The sequence below is a fragment of the Arctopsyche grandis genome, chromosome 12 (genome assembly GCF_051622035.1).
Source record: "Arctopsyche grandis isolate Sample6627 chromosome 12, ASM5162203v2, whole genome shotgun sequence".
NCBI lineage: Eukaryota > Metazoa > Arthropoda > Insecta > Trichoptera > Hydropsychidae > Arctopsyche > Arctopsyche grandis.
In genome coordinates, this window is record NC_135366.1 from 7,785,161 (window position 1) to 7,805,049 (window position 19,889).

At 32.2% G+C, this 19,889-nt stretch overlaps 5 protein-coding genes across 6 annotated transcripts in view; 3 read left to right on the top strand and 2 right to left on the bottom strand.

The window, feature by feature from the left end:
- LOC143920219 (queuosine 5'-phosphate N-glycosylase/hydrolase) overlaps positions 1-19,889 on the top strand; it is a 529,776-nt gene that overhangs the window by 375,852 nt on the left and 134,035 nt on the right. The window lies entirely within an intron of this gene.
- LOC143920212 (uncharacterized) overlaps positions 1-19,889 on the top strand; it is a 262,942-nt gene that overhangs the window by 187,219 nt on the left and 55,834 nt on the right. The gene's annotated exons all lie outside the window — the stretch shown is intronic.
- Positions 1-19,889, bottom strand: part of LOC143920231 (uncharacterized) — a 433,558-nt gene that overhangs the window by 36,632 nt on the left and 377,037 nt on the right. The window lies entirely within an intron of this gene.
- On the bottom strand, positions 139-15,122 carry LOC143920206 (uncharacterized). 2 transcript variants are annotated; one of them, XR_013261315.1, is made up of 4 exons: positions 14,918-15,122; positions 4,799-4,983; positions 549-3,980; positions 144-461 (listed from the first exon to the last, which is right to left on the bottom strand). XR_013261315.1 is itself a non-coding variant. In XM_077442962.1 (3 exons), exons 2-3 carry the CDS (start codon positions 4,939-4,941, stop codon positions 1,163-1,165), a joined length of 2,961 nt encoding a protein of 986 aa, XP_077299088.1. In that variant the 5' UTR covers positions 4,942-4,983; positions 14,918-15,122; the 3' UTR covers positions 139-1,162. The 2 variants fall into 2 exon arrangements, 1 of the variants encoding a protein (XP_077299088.1); XM_077442962.1 differs by having other exon boundaries at positions 139-3,980.
- On the top strand, positions 14,616-19,069 carry LOC143920113 (phospholipase A2-like). The gene is made up of 5 exons (XM_077442825.1): positions 14,616-14,778; positions 16,453-16,470; positions 18,411-18,573; positions 18,756-18,908; positions 18,982-19,069. The coding sequence occupies exons 1-5, from the start codon at positions 14,616-14,618 to the stop codon at positions 19,067-19,069; spliced, it is 585 nt and encodes a 194-aa protein (XP_077298951.1).

Here is a 19,889-nt window from a genome sequence, read left to right on the forward strand (position 1 = left end):
CTAATTAATATTTATCTGATAGCCAAATATGTAGATAATGATAATAAAAATTCAAATAAGGATTGAAGTTATGAGCTCCAAGTCCACGTGTGTTCACAATTAGTATTAAAACTACAGGGGAAAAAAAACAAAAAGGATGATTTCAATTCAATTATTTATTTTAAAATTTCAATTGTAAAACAAAAAAATCATTTAAATATAAATAATTTAATAATTGAAAAGAAAAAAAAGTTGAAAGATAATACAAACTAAAAGTGACCTCTCACATAAAACATAATATACAGACACTGGTTTCACTCAACGAAGGCGTATTTTAAAAATTATACTGAGCAGGTTTTAAATATGTAAGAAACAAATATATACATACATATTGGAACTGTATAAGCGACCAATAATTGAAAAATCGTAGACAGTTCTCAATATACGGGTTTGATGCAAACGATCGACAAGCGCCAGACAGACTGAACCACAGATTAACTGGATGGCTGCTTTAAGAGTTTAATAAGGCAAAATTCAGAACTAAAGTATCAGAAGCACAGAACGTATACAGGATAGGTGTGTCGGGACTTTCGGTAGATTTCGCTTAGTGTAAATGCGCTTGTCGATCGTTTGCACCGCATCGATTAAAATATGTCTTCATGAGATATAATAGGTATACATAAATATGTATTATTTTAATAATATACCTAATTAAACTATCTCGACACTTTTCGCATGAACAGTGCAAAATGAGTAATATTTACAAAAGATTTCATACAGCATGTATTACCCACAATCAATTATTTACTATTGAAAGATATTTTAATATCAGCACTAACTGGTACCTTTAAGTAAAAATAAATTTCTGTCTTACATCTAAATATATCAAATATAAATCTATGGCATACTTATATTATATTATGCATGAAATTATTCAGTAAAAATAATATTATTCAAGAAATATTACTTGATAAAACTAGGAAAACAATCATGGTAATCAAGTACATATTACGTATGTAAAATGATTAGATATTAAAATAACTAACATTAATTCTTAAAGTAAAATTGTACTGCACTGCAATGTATCTCTAAAGATATATTTTAAATATAAAAGAATTAAAAAATAATTATTTCATTAGGTTTAATGATACTAAACCTAAATATTGCATTACGAATTCATATATTACATTAATGTAATGTGAATAGTTCTATCCCTAATATGAAGTTTATTTAACTGTTGCAAAGCACGTTGCGCTTCCATGGGTGAACGAAGATTTACTCTAACATCTCCAGTAGGATTGCCTTTATCGCTGAAGCGTCGTATGACCTCGTTTTGTGTTATATCGTAATCTCTGAAGAAGTTTAATATTTCATCAATGCCTGCACGGAAAGGGACATTTTCTAAAGACAATACACAACCAGGTACACCAAAGCCATCCAAACCAGAATCGTCAGTTGAATTATTGTACGCGGGTTCAGATGGTCCCATATATCGATTACCTCCTCCCCTTGATCCTGTATTATAAGGAGCAGGTCCTCCCCTCATTCGTCGGGGAGGTCCTCTGGAAGGAGGAAAACCTCTTCCTCTAAAACCACCTCTCATACCAAAGCCTTTATCTTGCGGTATTAAACCTAATGCCTCATTGACTATTTGTTTTGCAACTAATTCCACACTGACTACATTGCCGCCTAACATAGCTCCATTTTTATTGAGAGCAGTTTTAGCCTCTTCTGGTTCCATGAATTCGCAGAAACAATCTCCTGAAGGTTGACCTTGAATAGTCAACATTAAGTGAGTTTTTACAGGTATCACACCAACATCGGAAAAGAAATCCAATATATCCCTATCCTTTGTCCTTAAAGGTAAACCTTTCAAGAAAGCACAATCTGATCTCACTGTTTCTACGTAGGGCTGATTATTAAAATCATTTTGGATGATGGGCGGTCGCCTTATCACCGGATTGTCTCGTTCGGGAATATGATCGAGATTTACATTTACGTTTGAATTACCTCGCCACTGAAAACGGGGGTTGCCTCCATGATTAGGTACTGCTTGGTAAGGTTTCGGTTGTTTATTAAATGACCCTTCGGTCTCGTCTTCTCTATTGTCGAATCGCCGCTGTCTAGGATCGCGAGATACAGGAGGCAGATTATTTTCATGGATATACTCCTCTTCATTTTCTGGTTGGGTATTTTCTCTTTCAGTAAAATCATCATCCAAACTATTTTGATTGGCTTTCACTGCTTCGAAAGCTACTTCTGAACAAGGAGACACCTTTATCGTCTTATGACCTATAAGATGTTTAGCTTTATTATTTAAAGCTGCCTTGGCATCATCAGCATTAACAAATTGAACGTATGCCATGTATTGCTTTCGAACATCTTTGGTGACTACAATAATTATCGATAATAGTGAATAATCTGAAAACATTTTCATTATATCATGTTCTTTTGCAAACGCTGGTAGATCTTCCAATACTAATATTTTGAAAACATCATTTATTTCGTTGCTTTCATTGTTTTCCACAATAACTAAACTCTTTTGTGAATCGCCTTCATCGCCGGAATCTTCAGATTCTTTATTAGGACGATATGAATCTATTGCATTATCGAATTCATCGTCATCTAAAGGAGTAATAACTACTGGTCTACCTTTTAATAACTCGCCATTTTTACGCAGTGAATTAATCTTCCCATCATTCTTACAAAACTTAACAAACGCGGTACCGGAACGTTTACCATTTTCATTGTTAATTATTTTCAATCCCTGGTTAGATATAAAATTTCCAGCAAAAAAACGGCGAATATCGCCATATCCAGTGGATGTCAGTAAATTTTGGACTTTGATACAACAGCCTTTACTTGAGATATTGTGGTTAAACCTATTTCTAGAGTCGTTACTAGAAGAACCATTGTCCATATAATTATTTATGGGAATTCTGGAGCCATTCGCATTAAAATTTCCATCGTTGTAGTTAGTTCTAGGTCCAGCATTTCTAGGCACATAAGGTAATACATCTGGCTGAAATGCATTTGGATTTCTTCTCTCACCTAATTCTTGCAAACGTTGCATTTGATCCATATTGGCATTGTCATTAAACCTATTAGGATACATATTGTTATCAACATTATTCATCCTTATATTTATGGGATTAACTATAGGTACTTGACCCATCACAGGAGCGTCCACTGCCCAAGGAACAGGTTGATTAAATCTAGAATTAAAAGGTAGCATTCCTCTTACTCCTACACTTGGCAATGTAGGAGGTAATGATTTCATAGAGTGATCCACACGAATATTATTAAGGGGAAAATCTCCCAAAAGACCTTCCTTTGCTTTGTTATTAAAAATTTGCTGCATAGGTATGTATGGTTTATTGTTGACCTCGTCATTGAAAGGTTCGCTCTTCTTTTCAATTTCTTTTCTCTGCAAACGCGGATCTGAAATTTCCTTATTGCGATCTCTATCCCTACTCCTATCTTTTCTATCTCGTTTTCTTTCACGTCTCTCACGACTGCGACTGCGATCTCGTCTTCGCCTATCACGATCCCTAGATCGGTCTCGAGACCGTGATCTATCCCGTTTGTCTCTACTTCTATCTTTTTTGTCTCTGTCCCGCGATTTGGAACGAGATCGCACTGATTTTCTTTCGAATCCCTTAGAGTCGCGGTTTCTTTTTGAATCTTTGTCTGAATCAATAATTGATATGGTTTCAACTGGTACAGTCATAGGTTCAATTTGAGTGAGAGGGAACGTTGGTATATTCATAGGAAGAGATTTCATATTCTGTGCAAGTAAACCACTGATTGAAGCGGGCATAGATGGCTGTTGAACCATTGGCGCTAGCACAGCTTGGCCTAATTGCAAAAACGATACGCTTTGTCGAGCAGACTCAATTACTTTGTGCATTTCAGAACGAGAACTAAGCAGTAATTTTACTTGTACTTCTTTTATTTTTCCACCATCATTCATCATTCCCTGACGAGCGTCTTCATCAGTACTGTAATATAAATAAACAACATTTAGTAAAAGACCTACAGACAGTCTCATTTCCGAAATGATTCACACTAATAAATTCAAAAAATATTTTGTATGAGCAACTAGTAAATTGTCTAATAAATATCAATATCCCGTTGTTTAAATTAAGTCTGCCAACAAAAATCAGCATCTAATTTTTATTTCATCAAAAGAGAAACTGATATTTTTTAAGATCTATGTATGTACGCATACTTACAAATTTATTATATATGTATGTACTACATATAATATATAATTACCATTATTTTATTGAATTGAGAACTATTCTTCTTATTAATATCTTTCGGTATGCTTCCTTTCTCAAGTAATAAGATTTTGCTATTGAAGAAAATAAACTTATGTCTTCCTATAGATATATTAAAATATTTTTTTATACATACATATGTACAATGGAGAATTCTAGTTACGAAAATGAATTACATTTACATTCCCTTCAAATTGCTTTCATATGTATACTTACCTTTTACCTTCGCCAACATTAATTATATACCAATAGAATTAATAAGTAGATACTAATGTGATTTTTTGTTGGAGATAACCAGACAGTGTACAGATAAACCAAAAAATGGCTTTTGTATACCCAAAACAGTATTTAAAAAAAATTCACAATGATTATTTTATGTTTTTCATTGAAAGTATGGATTGATTTATTTTCAGCAAAAATTTACTGATGAACAAAGCTTTGCGCTTTAAGTGAAGTATCCCAAATAAAAATTTCCATTCTCAGCCACTTACATACTAATATACAGAGGTTTATTATTTCTTAAAAATTGTATATACCTGAATGCTATAAATGCATCTCCCTGCTCTCCACCCACAATGTGAACACCTCCTTCTGGAATAGACAATCCTCTGAAGAATGTTCTGATGTCCATGGCGTTAGCCGACCATGGCAAGTTTTGCAGCCTTATTATTACACTCATCTTGCCGGTTGAGTTTTCAAGTTGCGACTTCCAGATTTAATCCTACAACGAATTCAATATTTCGTACTATGCACTTCTTTATACATAATTACAAATACATCTAACACATATGTGTATGCGTTTGTATGAATATGGAAATTCAAATTGCCATCTTACATAAATCCATCCACCTCGTAGAGTATTTAAAACTAATCTCTTTATGTATAATATATATGAACTCTTGTTCACAAATTCCGAATAAAAAATATCTTAGTAGATACATATATTACAGGATAGAAAAATGTATATATTGCCACATCATATAATATGCAAGTATGTACATATACAAGTTCGCGAGAATTCAAAGTGGAGGGGTCTGCAGAGAGGAATTGGGCTGTAGTGGCTCGTTGACCATACCGGTGACCAAATGCAAACAAAATAGCATGCATATGTACTATTCTGGGAGGTCTGCAGCCCGCAGCCCATATGGACAGCAAAAATAGCATGAATATGCACAATATTGGGAGGTCTGCAGCCCACGGCCCATATTAATGAGCCGCCACCGACATATACTATACATATGTACTTATATTTATCTCCATAGAAAAAACTCACCAACTAATTGAAACTTATTTCCGGGATATGAATTTTTAACAGCAATCATACATTACATCTATAGAGAAATTAATTCAATTAAACCATTTTAATATTCTAGTTATGTCCAATCAGCCATTATTAGCTCATTATGGACTACCCGAATATTCCAAAAATTCTATGAGTCTGCATATTTTATGCAAAATAACGGTAAAAATAATAGGTTTTGTAAATTATACATATGTATAAATTAAATAGAAAATTAGAATACAGCTTCTTTACGGGTCTACCTCGTCCCACCAGCTTGCAATATCTCAAGACTCGTTTTCCCTACTTTTTCGGTGTATTTCGTCAAGTTCGTATATATATACAAACAACATACATATACGAAAATACGCTTATGATTATCACGGGTCTACCTCGGTCCATCAACTTGCAATATATCAAGTCTCCCAAATTTTCTGGTGTATTTCGTTGTTGAGTTTGTATATATGTATATACAAAACACGTATACGAAAATGTTTTGCATAGTGAATACTTATTTTACGAGATAAACAATAACTATCAAAACAATATAGTAAGTATTGATTTTTAAGGGGGTATTCTAGTCTAGAAATCGATTATTTTTTTGTTTCATATTTTCAAAGTTTAAACCTTTAAGAATATGTCCTTAAGAGGATTTTTCAAAATTCAAATTATTTTCGGAGATATAGCTGTTTTAGTGACGTGGCATCCAACTGGCGCGTAACGTTACACGAAACATTAAACGCGTTTTTCTCGAAACTATTTTTTCCAACGAGTTTGACATGATATCTCAAGTTCTAATGTACCAATTAACTTAAAATTTGGTGTGGTTCTTTTTTATATATCCCTCTATGGTCCGTACCAGTATTATGTAAAAATTTTGTTGTTTAATATTTAAAAAAAATTCAAATTTTGATAAAAAAAGGCCAAAAATTGACTTTTTTCAGTTGCCATTTTGGGAAAAAAATTTTTTTATTTTTTTCCGTGGTACGGACCATACCGACACTCTTATTAATTAAGAATCTTTTTTTTTTTTTTCGGATGACTAGAAGGGTTCCCTTTTTTTTACCTCCCCCACTTTACCAGCCTGTAATTTTTTCAATTTTTAATGTTTTTTTTTTTCATTTTTGTTATGTATTATTGAAATATTAATAAACATATAATAAAAAAATGCATACCAAAATTGTTTTTAGTTTTTGTTTTATTGAATTCTAAAAAACGCCCAAAATTTGTCTCTCTAGACTAGAATACCCCCTTAATATATGTGTTAATAGTTTAAAAATCTATGATCACTATGTGTCTCGCATATTAAAGATATTACACACAGGTATACAAAAGACATTTTTGTATACAATATACAAGCTCCTGTTTAAGCAGACGAAAAGTTGAGAAAATGAGTCTCGAGATATTGCAAGTTGGTAGAACGGAGCGCACCGCTATTTTACAGTTATCTGCGACCTTATAAATTACCAGATCAGTATTTCTCAAACGGAGGTGACTGTTGTACTCAATTTTGTGTACAACAGTCTATACTTAAATTTCAATATATTTTCACGTAATAAACGATGTATATCTTATAGCTTATTGTTTTATTCATTTGAATGAAAGATTCAATTTGAGAAGTATGCTACCCGAGAAAAAACCAGTCAATGTCGATATCTGCTGATTTGAAATCTTTTCTGAACACTGTTGATATATTCCTTGAAAAGAAAAGAGAAACTTGGATTTTAGATAAATAAGTAAATAATGATTTTTTTTTAATTTGTCCAGGGTTGCCAACATTTTTTTTTATTATTTTTCAAATACCAGGTTAACTTTTTAATCATCCTTAAAAATTAAAAATCGTATTTTTTAATCTATTTATCGATATTTTTGATTAAAATACGCTGGTATGATATCTATGAATGGAAGTTTAAAACTAAATCTTTTTTTGTATGAAGTTAGCAGGATTTAAAAACACATACGCTGTGTTAATGGCCCATAATGAGGCAAGTTTAAATCATATTTTCACACAAATAACTGATGAACATCAATTAAATTAAATTAAAAACAGTTCCATTATTATATTTTTTTAGAAATATTATTATTATTGGAATAGCTGATTCTGGTGTGGACTTTCTAATTTGTTTATGTCAATGTTTACTTCTCACCTTATTTTGGCATAATTACCTAACTATCAAGGAAGTTTTACTAGCTGATTGCGACATATTTATCTTTCTATCAAATAAATGTGTGTGAACTGAATAAACAAGAGTGCTCTATAGTGAAATGAAAACAAATACCCACGTATACAGCAGAGGACAAATCAATATAACCAAAATTTAAAAAAAAAAATGCCATATGAATCCAGCAGATTTGCTGACAGTTGACATTCGACAAAATGCAAATACGCCTAGAAGTAGCTTCATCAAAAAAAAGGTAATTGATTACCGTTTTTTTACTTCTAACTACATAATTCGAATGGGTCATTAAATTCGAATAAAAAATAGTGACCAGTATCTTTTTGAAAAATATATTTATCAAGCTACCTTATCTAAGTAATATCATACCATGAGTTTTGAAGACTCGATAAACTTGCTTACGTTTACACGGATTTGACCATTATTTTCTCACATCCCTTGTGGAAATTCTTGCTTCAAACTATGTATATTAAATAAAATATTTCATCATATTAAATGAAGTCTAATATTCAATTCCTCTTCTATTTTTGTCCGAAACCATTATTATTAATAAAATATTTTCATAAACACAAAAACTCTCTCTTAGCTGCAAGAAACTTTCCTTTTGTGCAATCAATTTAAAAAAAAATAGCTTTTTGTTCATAAGGAATATATCTTAAATATTTTAACTTCATCTTCTTGAGATTTATATTATAATGTGTATGATTTGGATTTTACTCGACGAATGTTTCTTAATACTGGAGTGGTGATAGTATCGCTTGGTGATCATATAGATATATATATTATAATATGTATATGTAATATATTAATGAGTATATGTTTTATAAAATATGTGTTAAAAATACAAAAGCATAAACAATAAAATAAAGAAAACGCAACGCTTCAGGGCGATAAAATGGATGTCATCCAAAATGAGTGCATATATTATATAAGTATAATAATCATCGCAAATACAGCTCTAAACGTCTAATAAATGGAAACAAGAGCTTGTACCTTGAACGAAAGGCTATAAAAGTCATCAACGTATTTAGCAAAAAGGCCGAACGTGTCTGCAAAACTTTCCATGATATAACCAATATATGTAGTTTTACATGCTAAATTCATTAATTTATTATTTCCACATCCCAATTGCTGAGTCATGACAATTTTTTTTTACTGTAATTGAAGCTCACATCAACAAAATGATTAATAATTCATTAAAAAATAAAAATCCACTTTACCGATCACGGAGTAGCTTCAATATATTCAAAATTCATTTAAAACTTCAGTTCATTGATTATTGTGGACTCGCCCACATAATAATTTTTTTTTTAAATAACATACAGAATTATGAATGAGTATCGTGGAATTCATTTAAAAAATAATAATTTGCATAATTTATTCTAAATGCAATCATGTATAATGTCTTTTGTTTATTATCACTTTTACTGGCGAGGAAAAACTTCTTGATTTATAACAAATATTCAGTGTTTCATTTGTGTCTTGTTTAATATTTCTTAATTCAGTTGCATTTTCTTCATACAAATGAATATTTCTTTTATATGTATTACCAGATTTCGGCCAATTATGTTTCATTCGGTGCGGTGCAACAGTGCGATTTAACAGATTGAACTGTTCAATTAGCAATTATCTTTCCAGTGAGATCAGCCGAGCATCCAGAAGAATTTGGTGTGGTTTTGCAGCATTTCAAAATGGTCATAATTAACATTTTGCTTATGTACTTTATTATTTCTTGGAATAAAAAAGTAGACGATGACATGTGTTCAAACCAAAAAAAAATTGTAGTACCGAGTTCAGAAAATGAAGATATAAACACTCCTTCAAATTTATCCCAAACATGAAATTTTAATGTAAAAACATTTTTTTCATATGTTTAATAAAATATATTTATGATAGCAGAGAAAAATTATATTTAAAACGATAAATTTATTATTTTATAAATTTTAGGGAAGAAAGTGAATGTTAATCAAGTAATTAAGAAGATAGAAAGGATGAGGAAATCAAGGGAATAGTTGTTTGAAACTATTGATACTTCGTATGTAAAGTAAAAAAAGTCTAAATTGTCTTTTTCATTATTGGTGAATCTCTTCCTTCAATAGATAAAAAAAAAAATGTTTCATCATGTCTGACTAAAATTATGACTGGATCAGTTCTACATTCATACAGTTCTACCATGGTTATATATTCTTTCTACAAAATTAATTTGTTTCCAAAACTATGGCATAGTAACATTGAGTTACACTTCAATTGAGGCAATCCAGCTCTCTTTAGTTCATAACATATAAAAAAAAAAGGGTATTTCTATAATGTACGTAAAACAGATAAATTTGGCGTGTAATTTTTTTATTTGCAGATTTAAATCGCATAAAACACAGATATGAACGTACAAGTTCATGATTTTTATACGTCTTGTAATGGTAAATGGGCAAAAACTTATACTATCGTCGAAATCTTTGATAGTGTGAAGCAATTATTGGTAGTTTTAATTTAATGATTTTTATTTAAACGTTTGAATTATTTTTTTATATTAGTTTCCTTACCTCAGAATTAGGCAATGAAGACTGTTTAATGATGAGATGGTGAACCTACCAAGGTCTACATTGTGCTTTTCAATCATCAAACTTCTGCCACCCAATATCTTATGATGCCTCATAAATACGCATGTAAAATTAGATTTTAAGTATTGAAGTTTGAAAACAAAATATATTCCATATATCTGTAATATTGTTTTAAAAATAAAATTGTATTATTAATTTTGGTTTGTCTGTAAACTTTTAAATCGACGTTTGGAAACGACAGGTCACCAATCAGTTTATATCCATGGAAAAATTAAAAAGGAAGGTTTCAAATAATTGCAAAAACAGTGTGTTATATCAGAAGAAAAGTGGTCTTACTTTTTCTTCATGTGTGAAGCATCTTTTGTACTCGCATCATTACCTACTCAAATATTATTATTGATGAATTTTAAGATTATATTATTGATACTTTTTATTATTATTGGGAACATTCTCAATTCAGTCAACATATTGAATATAAAATACCCATATTAGATAAAGCTACTTTAAGTTTTTGATTTTTATGAAAACACTGGGTCCACTCTTTAAAATAATTTGTTTTCGACATAAGCTGAATGTTTTAAAACTAATCAAAGGGTTGAAACTCCAAAGGATGACAATCAAATATCTGGTATAACACTTTTCGTAATTTACCATTATGGTTGATTTAACCGTTGGCCCGCGGTTGTCTTCTATGGCAGCTTTGCGTGACAAGTCTGTAGCGCGGCTGTCTTCCATAGAATTTCTAAACTTTGCACGGGATTTTGAGCCTTATATGCACCTATTTCAACTGTTTTAAGGTTCAAAATTGGTTGAATATATTACTGAGAGTTGAATGCCATCTATTCAATTTGCTTAAAATTCATATATACCAGTCAAAATTAGTTTTTTGTGGAACCATACTGAAACCTCGTTTATCATTTGGAGTTCTGCTGAACAATGGCGACGATACGTCTCAATTGTATGAAGAATGATTATTTGACAATCAAGCCAAAACTACGAGATATAATATGTATTTTATTGTTTAAAATAATACTTTGTGTTAATTAACATATCTGGTTATTTGAGTAAATATTAAAATCTGTATTTAACGTCGAAAACTCGATTGCCAAATTCGCGAAAAAGGTGCGGCATACTGGGCTTGTTCGCTATATTTATTGCCGCGGGCAAAGGGTTAATGGACAAAGTCTTCACACTAATGATACTTGGCCTTTTTGAAATACATAATTATATCATAAGAAGGCTATAAAATGATTCAAGTGAATATAAAATGTTCATAACAGTTTAGTTTATTCGACATCTGAATCAGAATGTAAGTGAATCAGAACAAGAATGTAGATGGTGTAAAGAATGAAAAACAAAGGAAAAAATCAAAATGGAAACTCTTGTGATGTCGGCTCAGATTTCAGTTATCCTTTATATGTATTTCAATTATTTAAGTTATATAATGGAGACATTAATATATATACGTATATACTATGTATTTATTGCAGTTTACTTATACAGTTGAGTTAACCAGGTATGACTAGCGTAATAAAATAAAAATAATGAAGAACAATAGCAACCTTGGGGGAATTTCACAGGTGAACCTTAATCTTGAGAAAAATTGTTAACAGTGGAGTTGTGAGGTCAAAACGAGGTTATTCTTTGGTAACCTTTGATTAGTTATCTTACCAGCTTCATAACACCGCATTTCTATTATGTATATATATATATATATATATATATATATATATATATATATATATATATATATATATATATATATATACATATATTAGTAAAGTTAAAACACGAAACGTCAGTGGCGCTCAATCAAAATATATTCAAAGACCAATGTGTAGCTATTCAAATCGCTCTTAGAAAATTACTGACCTATAAATATAATTAGAGTTATTGGACTAGTCCGTTGTTTCACAAAATTCAATCTGAACATAATACAGAAGACACATATTCTATACGTATTGTTTCATTTCTAATTTGCATTTTAATTAGAGCAGTGGAGTTGTTAAAAATTGGGACTCCGACCTGACACTGATTTAATGTCAGATTGATATTTTTCCATATGGATAAGATTATCTCTAGGTACAGTATCTAGTCTTGATTTTTTAATTTTGAGATCTGTAATATTTGATATCGATGACTTATTCTCGTTACAAACTCATGGAACCTTACACATTCTTAACTTATATAATATGCACATACATAAATTAAAGTTATTAAAATGCGATGTAAAAGAAAAGAAGTTGCTCGATTTTTTAAAAGTCAACGCAGCCAAAAATACCATAACTCCGACTCCACATCCCTGGTATTCACCTCTATTAGCACCTCATCAATTGATTCAACCGATTTCTTCATAAACCATAGAAAGAAGTTCCACTATAGTACACAATTGTAAAATATTAGAAATGAAAATAGGCATAGGCGTCTTTATAACTCGATATATCTGAAAATTACATATCTCGTACTATCAATAATTCAATTAATGCGTTAGAGGTCTAGTTCAAAATATTTTCTTTTATATAAAATAACTAAAATATATTTTTTCCGGTACGTAAGTTAGGCCGTGCTCATGGACCAAACATACAAATAGAAAGTTTTTATTTGACTGTGGCTCATTTTAAGTAAAAAATACACAATCAACGAATTAATCAAAAGTCCGTAAGAGTATAAAAGATTTGATTTTTGATATAAATTAGTGGTACGATAATTAAGTTACCCTGTAAGCAGGGTTTTCATTGAGAATATATTTCTGTTACCGGGCGAGTAAAAATGGCCAAGATTTTTTATCAGGATAAAAGGGGGGTATATTACTAAAATCCATTATACCTTATTTTATTACCACATATCAGATAATCCGGAAAGTTTCAAACGTGCACATATATGTTACAATCCAAGTTTTCATTCCGGTTCGTACGTACAAACTATAAGTTAAATGCTAAAATTTTGGCTGTCGTAACACCAAGTATATAAAATGAATAATCACGTGGAAACCTCATTATGATGTTGTTATAATTACCACTTCGGCTGATTTAAAAACACTTTTTGAAGTACGGTATGCATGGTGACCGGAAAAATGCACTTTAGATAATTGTACTCTCGAAGACTTACAAAGATGCTCATGGAGAAATAAGGCAATATAATTCCACAAAAAAGCGTCAAAGGGTATTTGTATGTTATCCAATGGTGTTGTACACCTTTTTGGTGGAATTTCATTGCGTAAGTTCTTTTTGAGCGCCTTTGAAAATTCTGACTACGCTACTATTCAGTGCATCTTTCCGGGAACTAGTATGCAAATTGGAAGATGGAGCAAACGTTATGGAATATTTAAAATTATAGTTCGTGCATGAACAAACTAGTTTGTCATTTGTTCTTTTGTTTACAATATAACTGGCCAGATTGGTTTGTGTATTAACAAGTTAACGACCGAAAACTCGCACATGAGTCCTAGCTAAAACAAAGTCAACGGACAGTACGAGTCTTGGCAAAACTATTTCAACGGGCCGAAGACTCGCATGCGAGTCTTCTTCCTATATGAAGTTTCCCACACTAAAAACGTGTGCGTCATCTTTTGTGTTCGGTTTCGAGTTACGGCTATTTGAAATGACGTTCGTGGAATGGTTCTCGACATGTTGTCAATGCAGCGTAATTCCGCAAAATCTGCAGAGCAATGTTTGATAAGAGACTTCGCAGTCGCTAACTTGTTAATAAACTAGTATGTTCATGAACAAAAGAGACGTACACTTGGACTGCAACAAATACAAGAATATACACATATCCAACGTCCCCAAGATGAAATTATTCAACGAACATTACGCCGGCTGAAGTGCAGATCCGAGTCGGTGGCTGTTCAGTGTGTGTATTTACGTTTGTTTTCAGTTCACCTAGAGCAAAATGTTGATGCGAGCGAAACGGAAGCGCAAACGTCAAATACACACACTGACTCGGATCTGCACTTAAACCATTATGCCTATGAATGTATCGAGTATGAGCGACGGCATTGATAAGATTTTCATTCGACCTTGAGGCTATCGAACGACTGGAGTTCGACAAGAGCAAAGATAATTTAAAAGATGACCTGCACTGGAGTAATCGGCGAACTTTCATACTGTACTCTGCGCACGATACGATGACGGGCGACGTTCAAGGCGTGGTCTCCTTTCCTTCGCGATGAGATGTCAATAGTTGGAAAAGTGCCGACGCTGATCGGCCAGATACCTGAGGATTGAACGTAAACGACATACCTACGCATCTCGCTATCGTGCGCGGAGCATCTTTTCCCTTTTCCCCTTTCCCAGGCGAATGCAAATAGAATGGGCACGAGCTGTCATCGGCGAAAAACATGGCGGCCGTTGCGTCGGTTTCGGAATCAGAATCGGCCACGCACGATCAACCAATGCGACTCGTGGACGATTGGACGAATTGGAGATGTGTGAACGGTCGAGACGTGTGTCTAGAGGTCGAGATGGTGGTCAAGGCAGACGCTGGACAGAACGACGCGAAGAGTACACGGTCGTCCGCCATATTGCGCGGTTATGTTAATGTGTTATGTATGTATGTGGGTAGGTGGGTGGGTGGGTGGGTGGGTGTGTGTGTGTGTGTGTGGTGGTGGAAAAATATAGGGCAAATCTCGCGACATCACACCTGCGCTGCTAATCGAGAACGGAGACAGGACGGTGAAAGCAATCAGCGAACGGCGAACGGCGAACGGCAAACGGCAAACAGGAAACGGTGAAAGAGGACGACAGTGTGACGATTGACGATCCACGCCGTGAGGCGCAGCCCACCTTCGCAACGTCCTTCGCTCTTCTGGGTCAGTGTGGCCAGCGTGACTAGGCTTCACTAGTCTACGCACCGCAATCTACGACCTATGCCTGCAAACATAAATAAATATTTTTCATGGTTCGGTGATTACTGGTCAAATGAGAACTGGTCACAGGACAACCGGTCGCTCTAGATCGGTCACACGTGATCACCCTCACACTAAAACTGGTCACACCCAACATATAAAAATTGGTCGAATTTTTAGGTGTGACCAGTTTTTTCGTGACTAATTTTCGAGTGTGACCAGTTTTATTGTGATTGACGGGTGATCACGTGTGACCATAGATCTAGAATTCTAGAATAGACTAGTTATGGCATTCATACAAATTTCGTTGGAGATCTTGTCGCCACTAACTGAGGGATGCGGGGGGAAGTAAGGTTATTTTCCCTACAACGCAGCGGTCGGCGTTTTTTTCACTTCCCCCCGCTAGTTAAACCCCCCGCACCCCTCAGTTAGTGACGAAAAGATGAAAAGATCTCCGCAATCGACCTTTCCTACTTAGAAGCTACTAACCTACTGAGAGAAAAGTGTGCATGCGCCATGTATTTTGCATGCGACAAAAGGGAGACCAGTATAAACCGTGAGGGCGGATCTATGTATTATACATCTATGCGTGTGACCGATCTAGAACGACCGGTTGTCCTGTGACTGGTTCACATATGACTAGTAGTCCGTTTACCATTTTGCATCTATTATTTTCCTATTTATATTACACTGGATACATAAAAATAAGACACATTTTTTTAATATAATTAACACTCATTATGGAATCAAAAGTTTATTTTTGATTACTAATACTCGAGGCTGTGTCTCTACCATATGTACAAATGTGTGCAACGCACACGGGCGGCCGAAATATAAAGGCGGCTGAAAGAGATGGGAATCGAAAAAATTATATTCCTTAAAAAATACGAAACAAAACATCGTACTTTTTAAAATGCATTTAGTTTGTCTTGTTGTATACTTGTGGATTGCTGTTTGCAGGTTACAATTTGCAACACACCCGAACTGTATGTAATTTGTGGGAAATAATGCGATAGCAGGTGTAGCTTCAGACCGCATAGAGCTAGATCTTTTATGTTATATTATCTTTGCGACTGCCAGATGTATTTCTTTAAGGATGTTGATTACACTGTTCGACAAATGACTTTTTTTGGTTCAGAGATGAGATATGACTTTTCTTATAGATCTATGCCCAGTGAACACGAATCTGGTAATAACAATTTTGATTGGCTCGAGATTCGGAGATATGTGTTTTTTTTTAAATCGCGCGATTTTTCTATATCTTGGTGTTGTTCGTCGATGTCTCAAAATATGTGAATTTCCTGTTCAAAATGAATATTGGAATCTATAGTCGGGTATTTTATCTTTCATTTGTATTACTTTTCAGCTTTCAAATCTCTTCAAGTAGTCGTCCAGTTCAAATCAAAAGTCAAAAGTACGTATTTACACTTGTAATTTTTTCCCACTGTTAATACTATTTTATATTGAATATTTTCTATTGAAAAATGTTTATTGGGATAGTGTTCTAGCCACACTATTTTTTGTTTTCGTACGTATTTTCGGATTGGGAAAAAATCCTAAGTGAAAAAACTTTGTTGTATTCATTTGAAAAAAAAAACCCATTTTTTATTAAATTTATGTTTTTGCGACATTGGCAATTTTTGTAATTTGTAATTTTATTTTAATTTTTTAATTTTATTATTGCTTGTAATTTTATTTTATTAAATTTTTATATTTTAATAAATATATTTTTTTGTAATATTTTTTTAATACAACAAAAAAATAAAGGATCGCCAAATTAGATATTTGCCAAGGGCGCCAAAAACATTGCTACGGCTCGGTTAACTATACCTTATTTATTATATCTATTGATAATAATATTTATCGTGTAAGGTGGAAGATATTGACGGTTTGACATATTGAACAGAGATAAAACATAGTATGCATTATACAGGGATAGAAGTAAATGCGTCAAAACAGGCATTGAATTATGTATATGTATAAAAACGATATTTTTTTCAAAATAATTTATTAAATTTTTAATTATTAATAAATTATTAATTCCGTTGATCCGAATTTCAATATTTTACACAATTGTGTGCACACGGAACACTAGTATTATATAAGATACAAATCATATGATCATCATCTTGTATGAATTGATCTTCTTGATTACCATAAAGGACCAATTATCGAAAATTATGCTGGCTATTATTTTACACGGTCGTTTACCTTTCGTATACATATGTTTATATGTATGTATAATACATACATGTACATATGTACGAACATTATTAAGAATTTATTTTAAGAAATTAATAAATAAATACTAATGGATTGGAAAGAATAATCTAATACAGAATTTTAATACGGAACTCTTCACATTTATATCTTACAATTATACCTTTATCAAAGTCGTATCCAATAAAATTTAGACAAGGTCTTCAAGTACAATGGACTAATTTAATCTTTTGCATTGTACGTGAATTAGAACAGCACAATAATTAGCATTTTTCAATGTTAAATTAATTGACATTGTAGAAATGACTTAGATTCAATCAAAATAAAGCAAATTTATCAAACAAATGATTACTAATTTAAATAGAAATTGCGTTGATAAATATCCCTTTATTAGAACATATTTTTACAATAAAAAAATGATAAACGTAATCTTATTGAAATGAAATTGATATTTATTTAAAATTCGTCCCACACACTAATGAAAAGTATTAGAACTTTCGATTACCTCCTGTAGTTATTCAGGTGACGCGCCATGCTAATTTGGTTAACGATATGCTAATTTTGAGACCTAAACGACATAATCAAGATAACATTACAACTTAAACTGTATAATTTTTAATTGGAATATAAATTGCATTGTCCAAGTTCGCCATACTTCATTTAACTTCCATCACCATCTATAAAAGCACCAAATAAATTATAGTTTCCGAATCTTCGAATCGTTTCTTAAAAATGTCGAAAATCGGCAGTATTTTATTTTTGATCATTTATAGTTGTTTGAATGCACACTGTTGGATATTTAATAGTGTACACAATGGAAATAGCAAAATTATTGACCTATTAGATGCAGACGAAGGTTTATATCCCATACCGTACGAAAGAGAGGAGACTAATATTATAGATGAAGAAAATCCTCCAGATCCACCAAAGGAGCGCATTGTCCTCACATTTCCAGGTTTTTAATTTCTTTTACGTGTTTTTTTCAATATATGTATGTCTCATATGGCAATTTACTGTTATTTAATGTAAATTAAATCTCTAGTTATATACATCTTTGTTGTTTTATTTCAGGAACAAATTGGTGTGGACCTGGAAATATTGCCAGTAATTACCATGATATAGGAAATTGGACCCAAACTGATACATGCTGTAGAAATCACGATTATTGTGATGATATTATTCCCTCTGGTCACTCCGCACACGGACTAGTTAATAATGACTTTTACACAAAGTAAATATGTACATATATTAGTATTTACAATTAAACAATACGTGTATTAAATGACATTCAATATTCTTGTTTAAAAAATATACGTCAAACAACTAAAATGATAATGGCAACAATCGATTCGAACTGCAGGTATAAACTTTTAAATTTACATATATAAATTTCGACGGTTAACTTTGTTTTAGGTTGAGTTGTTCTTGTGATGAAAAATTTTTGAATTGTTTGCATAAATCAGAAGACGGTTTAGGAAATTTAATCGGAAAAGTATATTTCAACGGAATAGGGACGCAGTGCTTCAAAAATGAATTTCCCATTGTGAAATGTAAACAAACAAGAGGGTGAGTGAACGATAAAGACGTAATAAAACATCATATAATATTGCACATACTGCAATAATTCAATTTATTACAGATTTCTTCTCAAGAAGTGTGTGGAATATGAATTGGATTATACAAAACCAAAGTTATATCAATGGTTTGATGTCCCTCCATATATATAAAATTTGAAGTAACGTGTAAATAAAATTATCCTGTAAAAAAATATTTCAAGCTACATGGTTTAAAAAGTTTTATATTTCATCAACTAATGTAAATACTGAATGTTGATTAATTGATACATTTACATACTAGCCAGCAGTTTGGCTTAATGGTAGCGTATATATTTAGCACCACTGAAGTCGAAGGTTCGAGTCCTCGTCAAACTGCTGGTTAGGTTTGGGGGTTTTGTGACTCCAAATCGATCGTTTCTCTATCAGAGTTTGCCAATTTTATCTGATCATTGTTGAAACGGTTCCTGAAAATTGGTATTAGATCATTTCCTGTTGTCACAAAATCTGTGTGTATAACTTGTAAAAATTATGCACAGTCATCTGAAATCTATAGATATCTCTAAAAATTGTAATAATAATTGTAGAGAAAAATCTAAAAATAATCCATAGATGTCTCTATGATTATTATTTCTGTACTGATTAATTGTTATATGCTATGTATTCTGATTGTATATGTATTATTGTATTTCTGACCGTTATCGTACACTCGTCGCATTGGAGCGATCTGTAATGACGAGTGTATATTGATTGTAAAAATAAAATAGGATAAATAAGATATACTATTAATTCAATATAGCTTCTATTAACTCTGATGATTTGAAAAATATTGCAAATAACTTTTGGAGGGGGGAAAGGCAACTCTAGTTTGGATAAAATATTACATTATCGTCGGACATTCGTATGTATGCGAAATTTCATGAAATTGATTCGGTATATTACAATAAATCCGTGTAAAAATCAATAAAACCATGTTAAAATAATTAAAACCATG

Excerpts from the sequence above, each read along its gene's own strand:
- LOC143920206 (XM_077442962.1), bottom strand. The coding sequence starts at position 4,941 with ATGAGTGTAATAATAAGGCTGCAAAACTTGCCATGGTCGGCTAACGCC. Across the intron at positions 3,981-4,798 it reads GATGCATTTATAGCATTCAG|TACTGATGAAGACGCTCGTC; the intron begins GTATATACAATT and ends TTTATATTACAG.
- LOC143920113 (XM_077442825.1), top strand. The coding sequence starts at position 14,616 with ATGGCGGCCGTTGCGTCGGTTTCGGAATCAGAATCGGCCACGCACGAT. Across the intron at positions 18,574-18,755 it reads AATAATGACTTTTACACAAA|GTTGAGTTGTTCTTGTGATG; the intron begins GTAAATATGTAC and ends ACTTTGTTTTAG. Across the intron at positions 18,909-18,981 it reads AAATGTAAACAAACAAGAGG|ATTTCTTCTCAAGAAGTGTG; the intron begins GTGAGTGAACGA and ends AATTTATTACAG.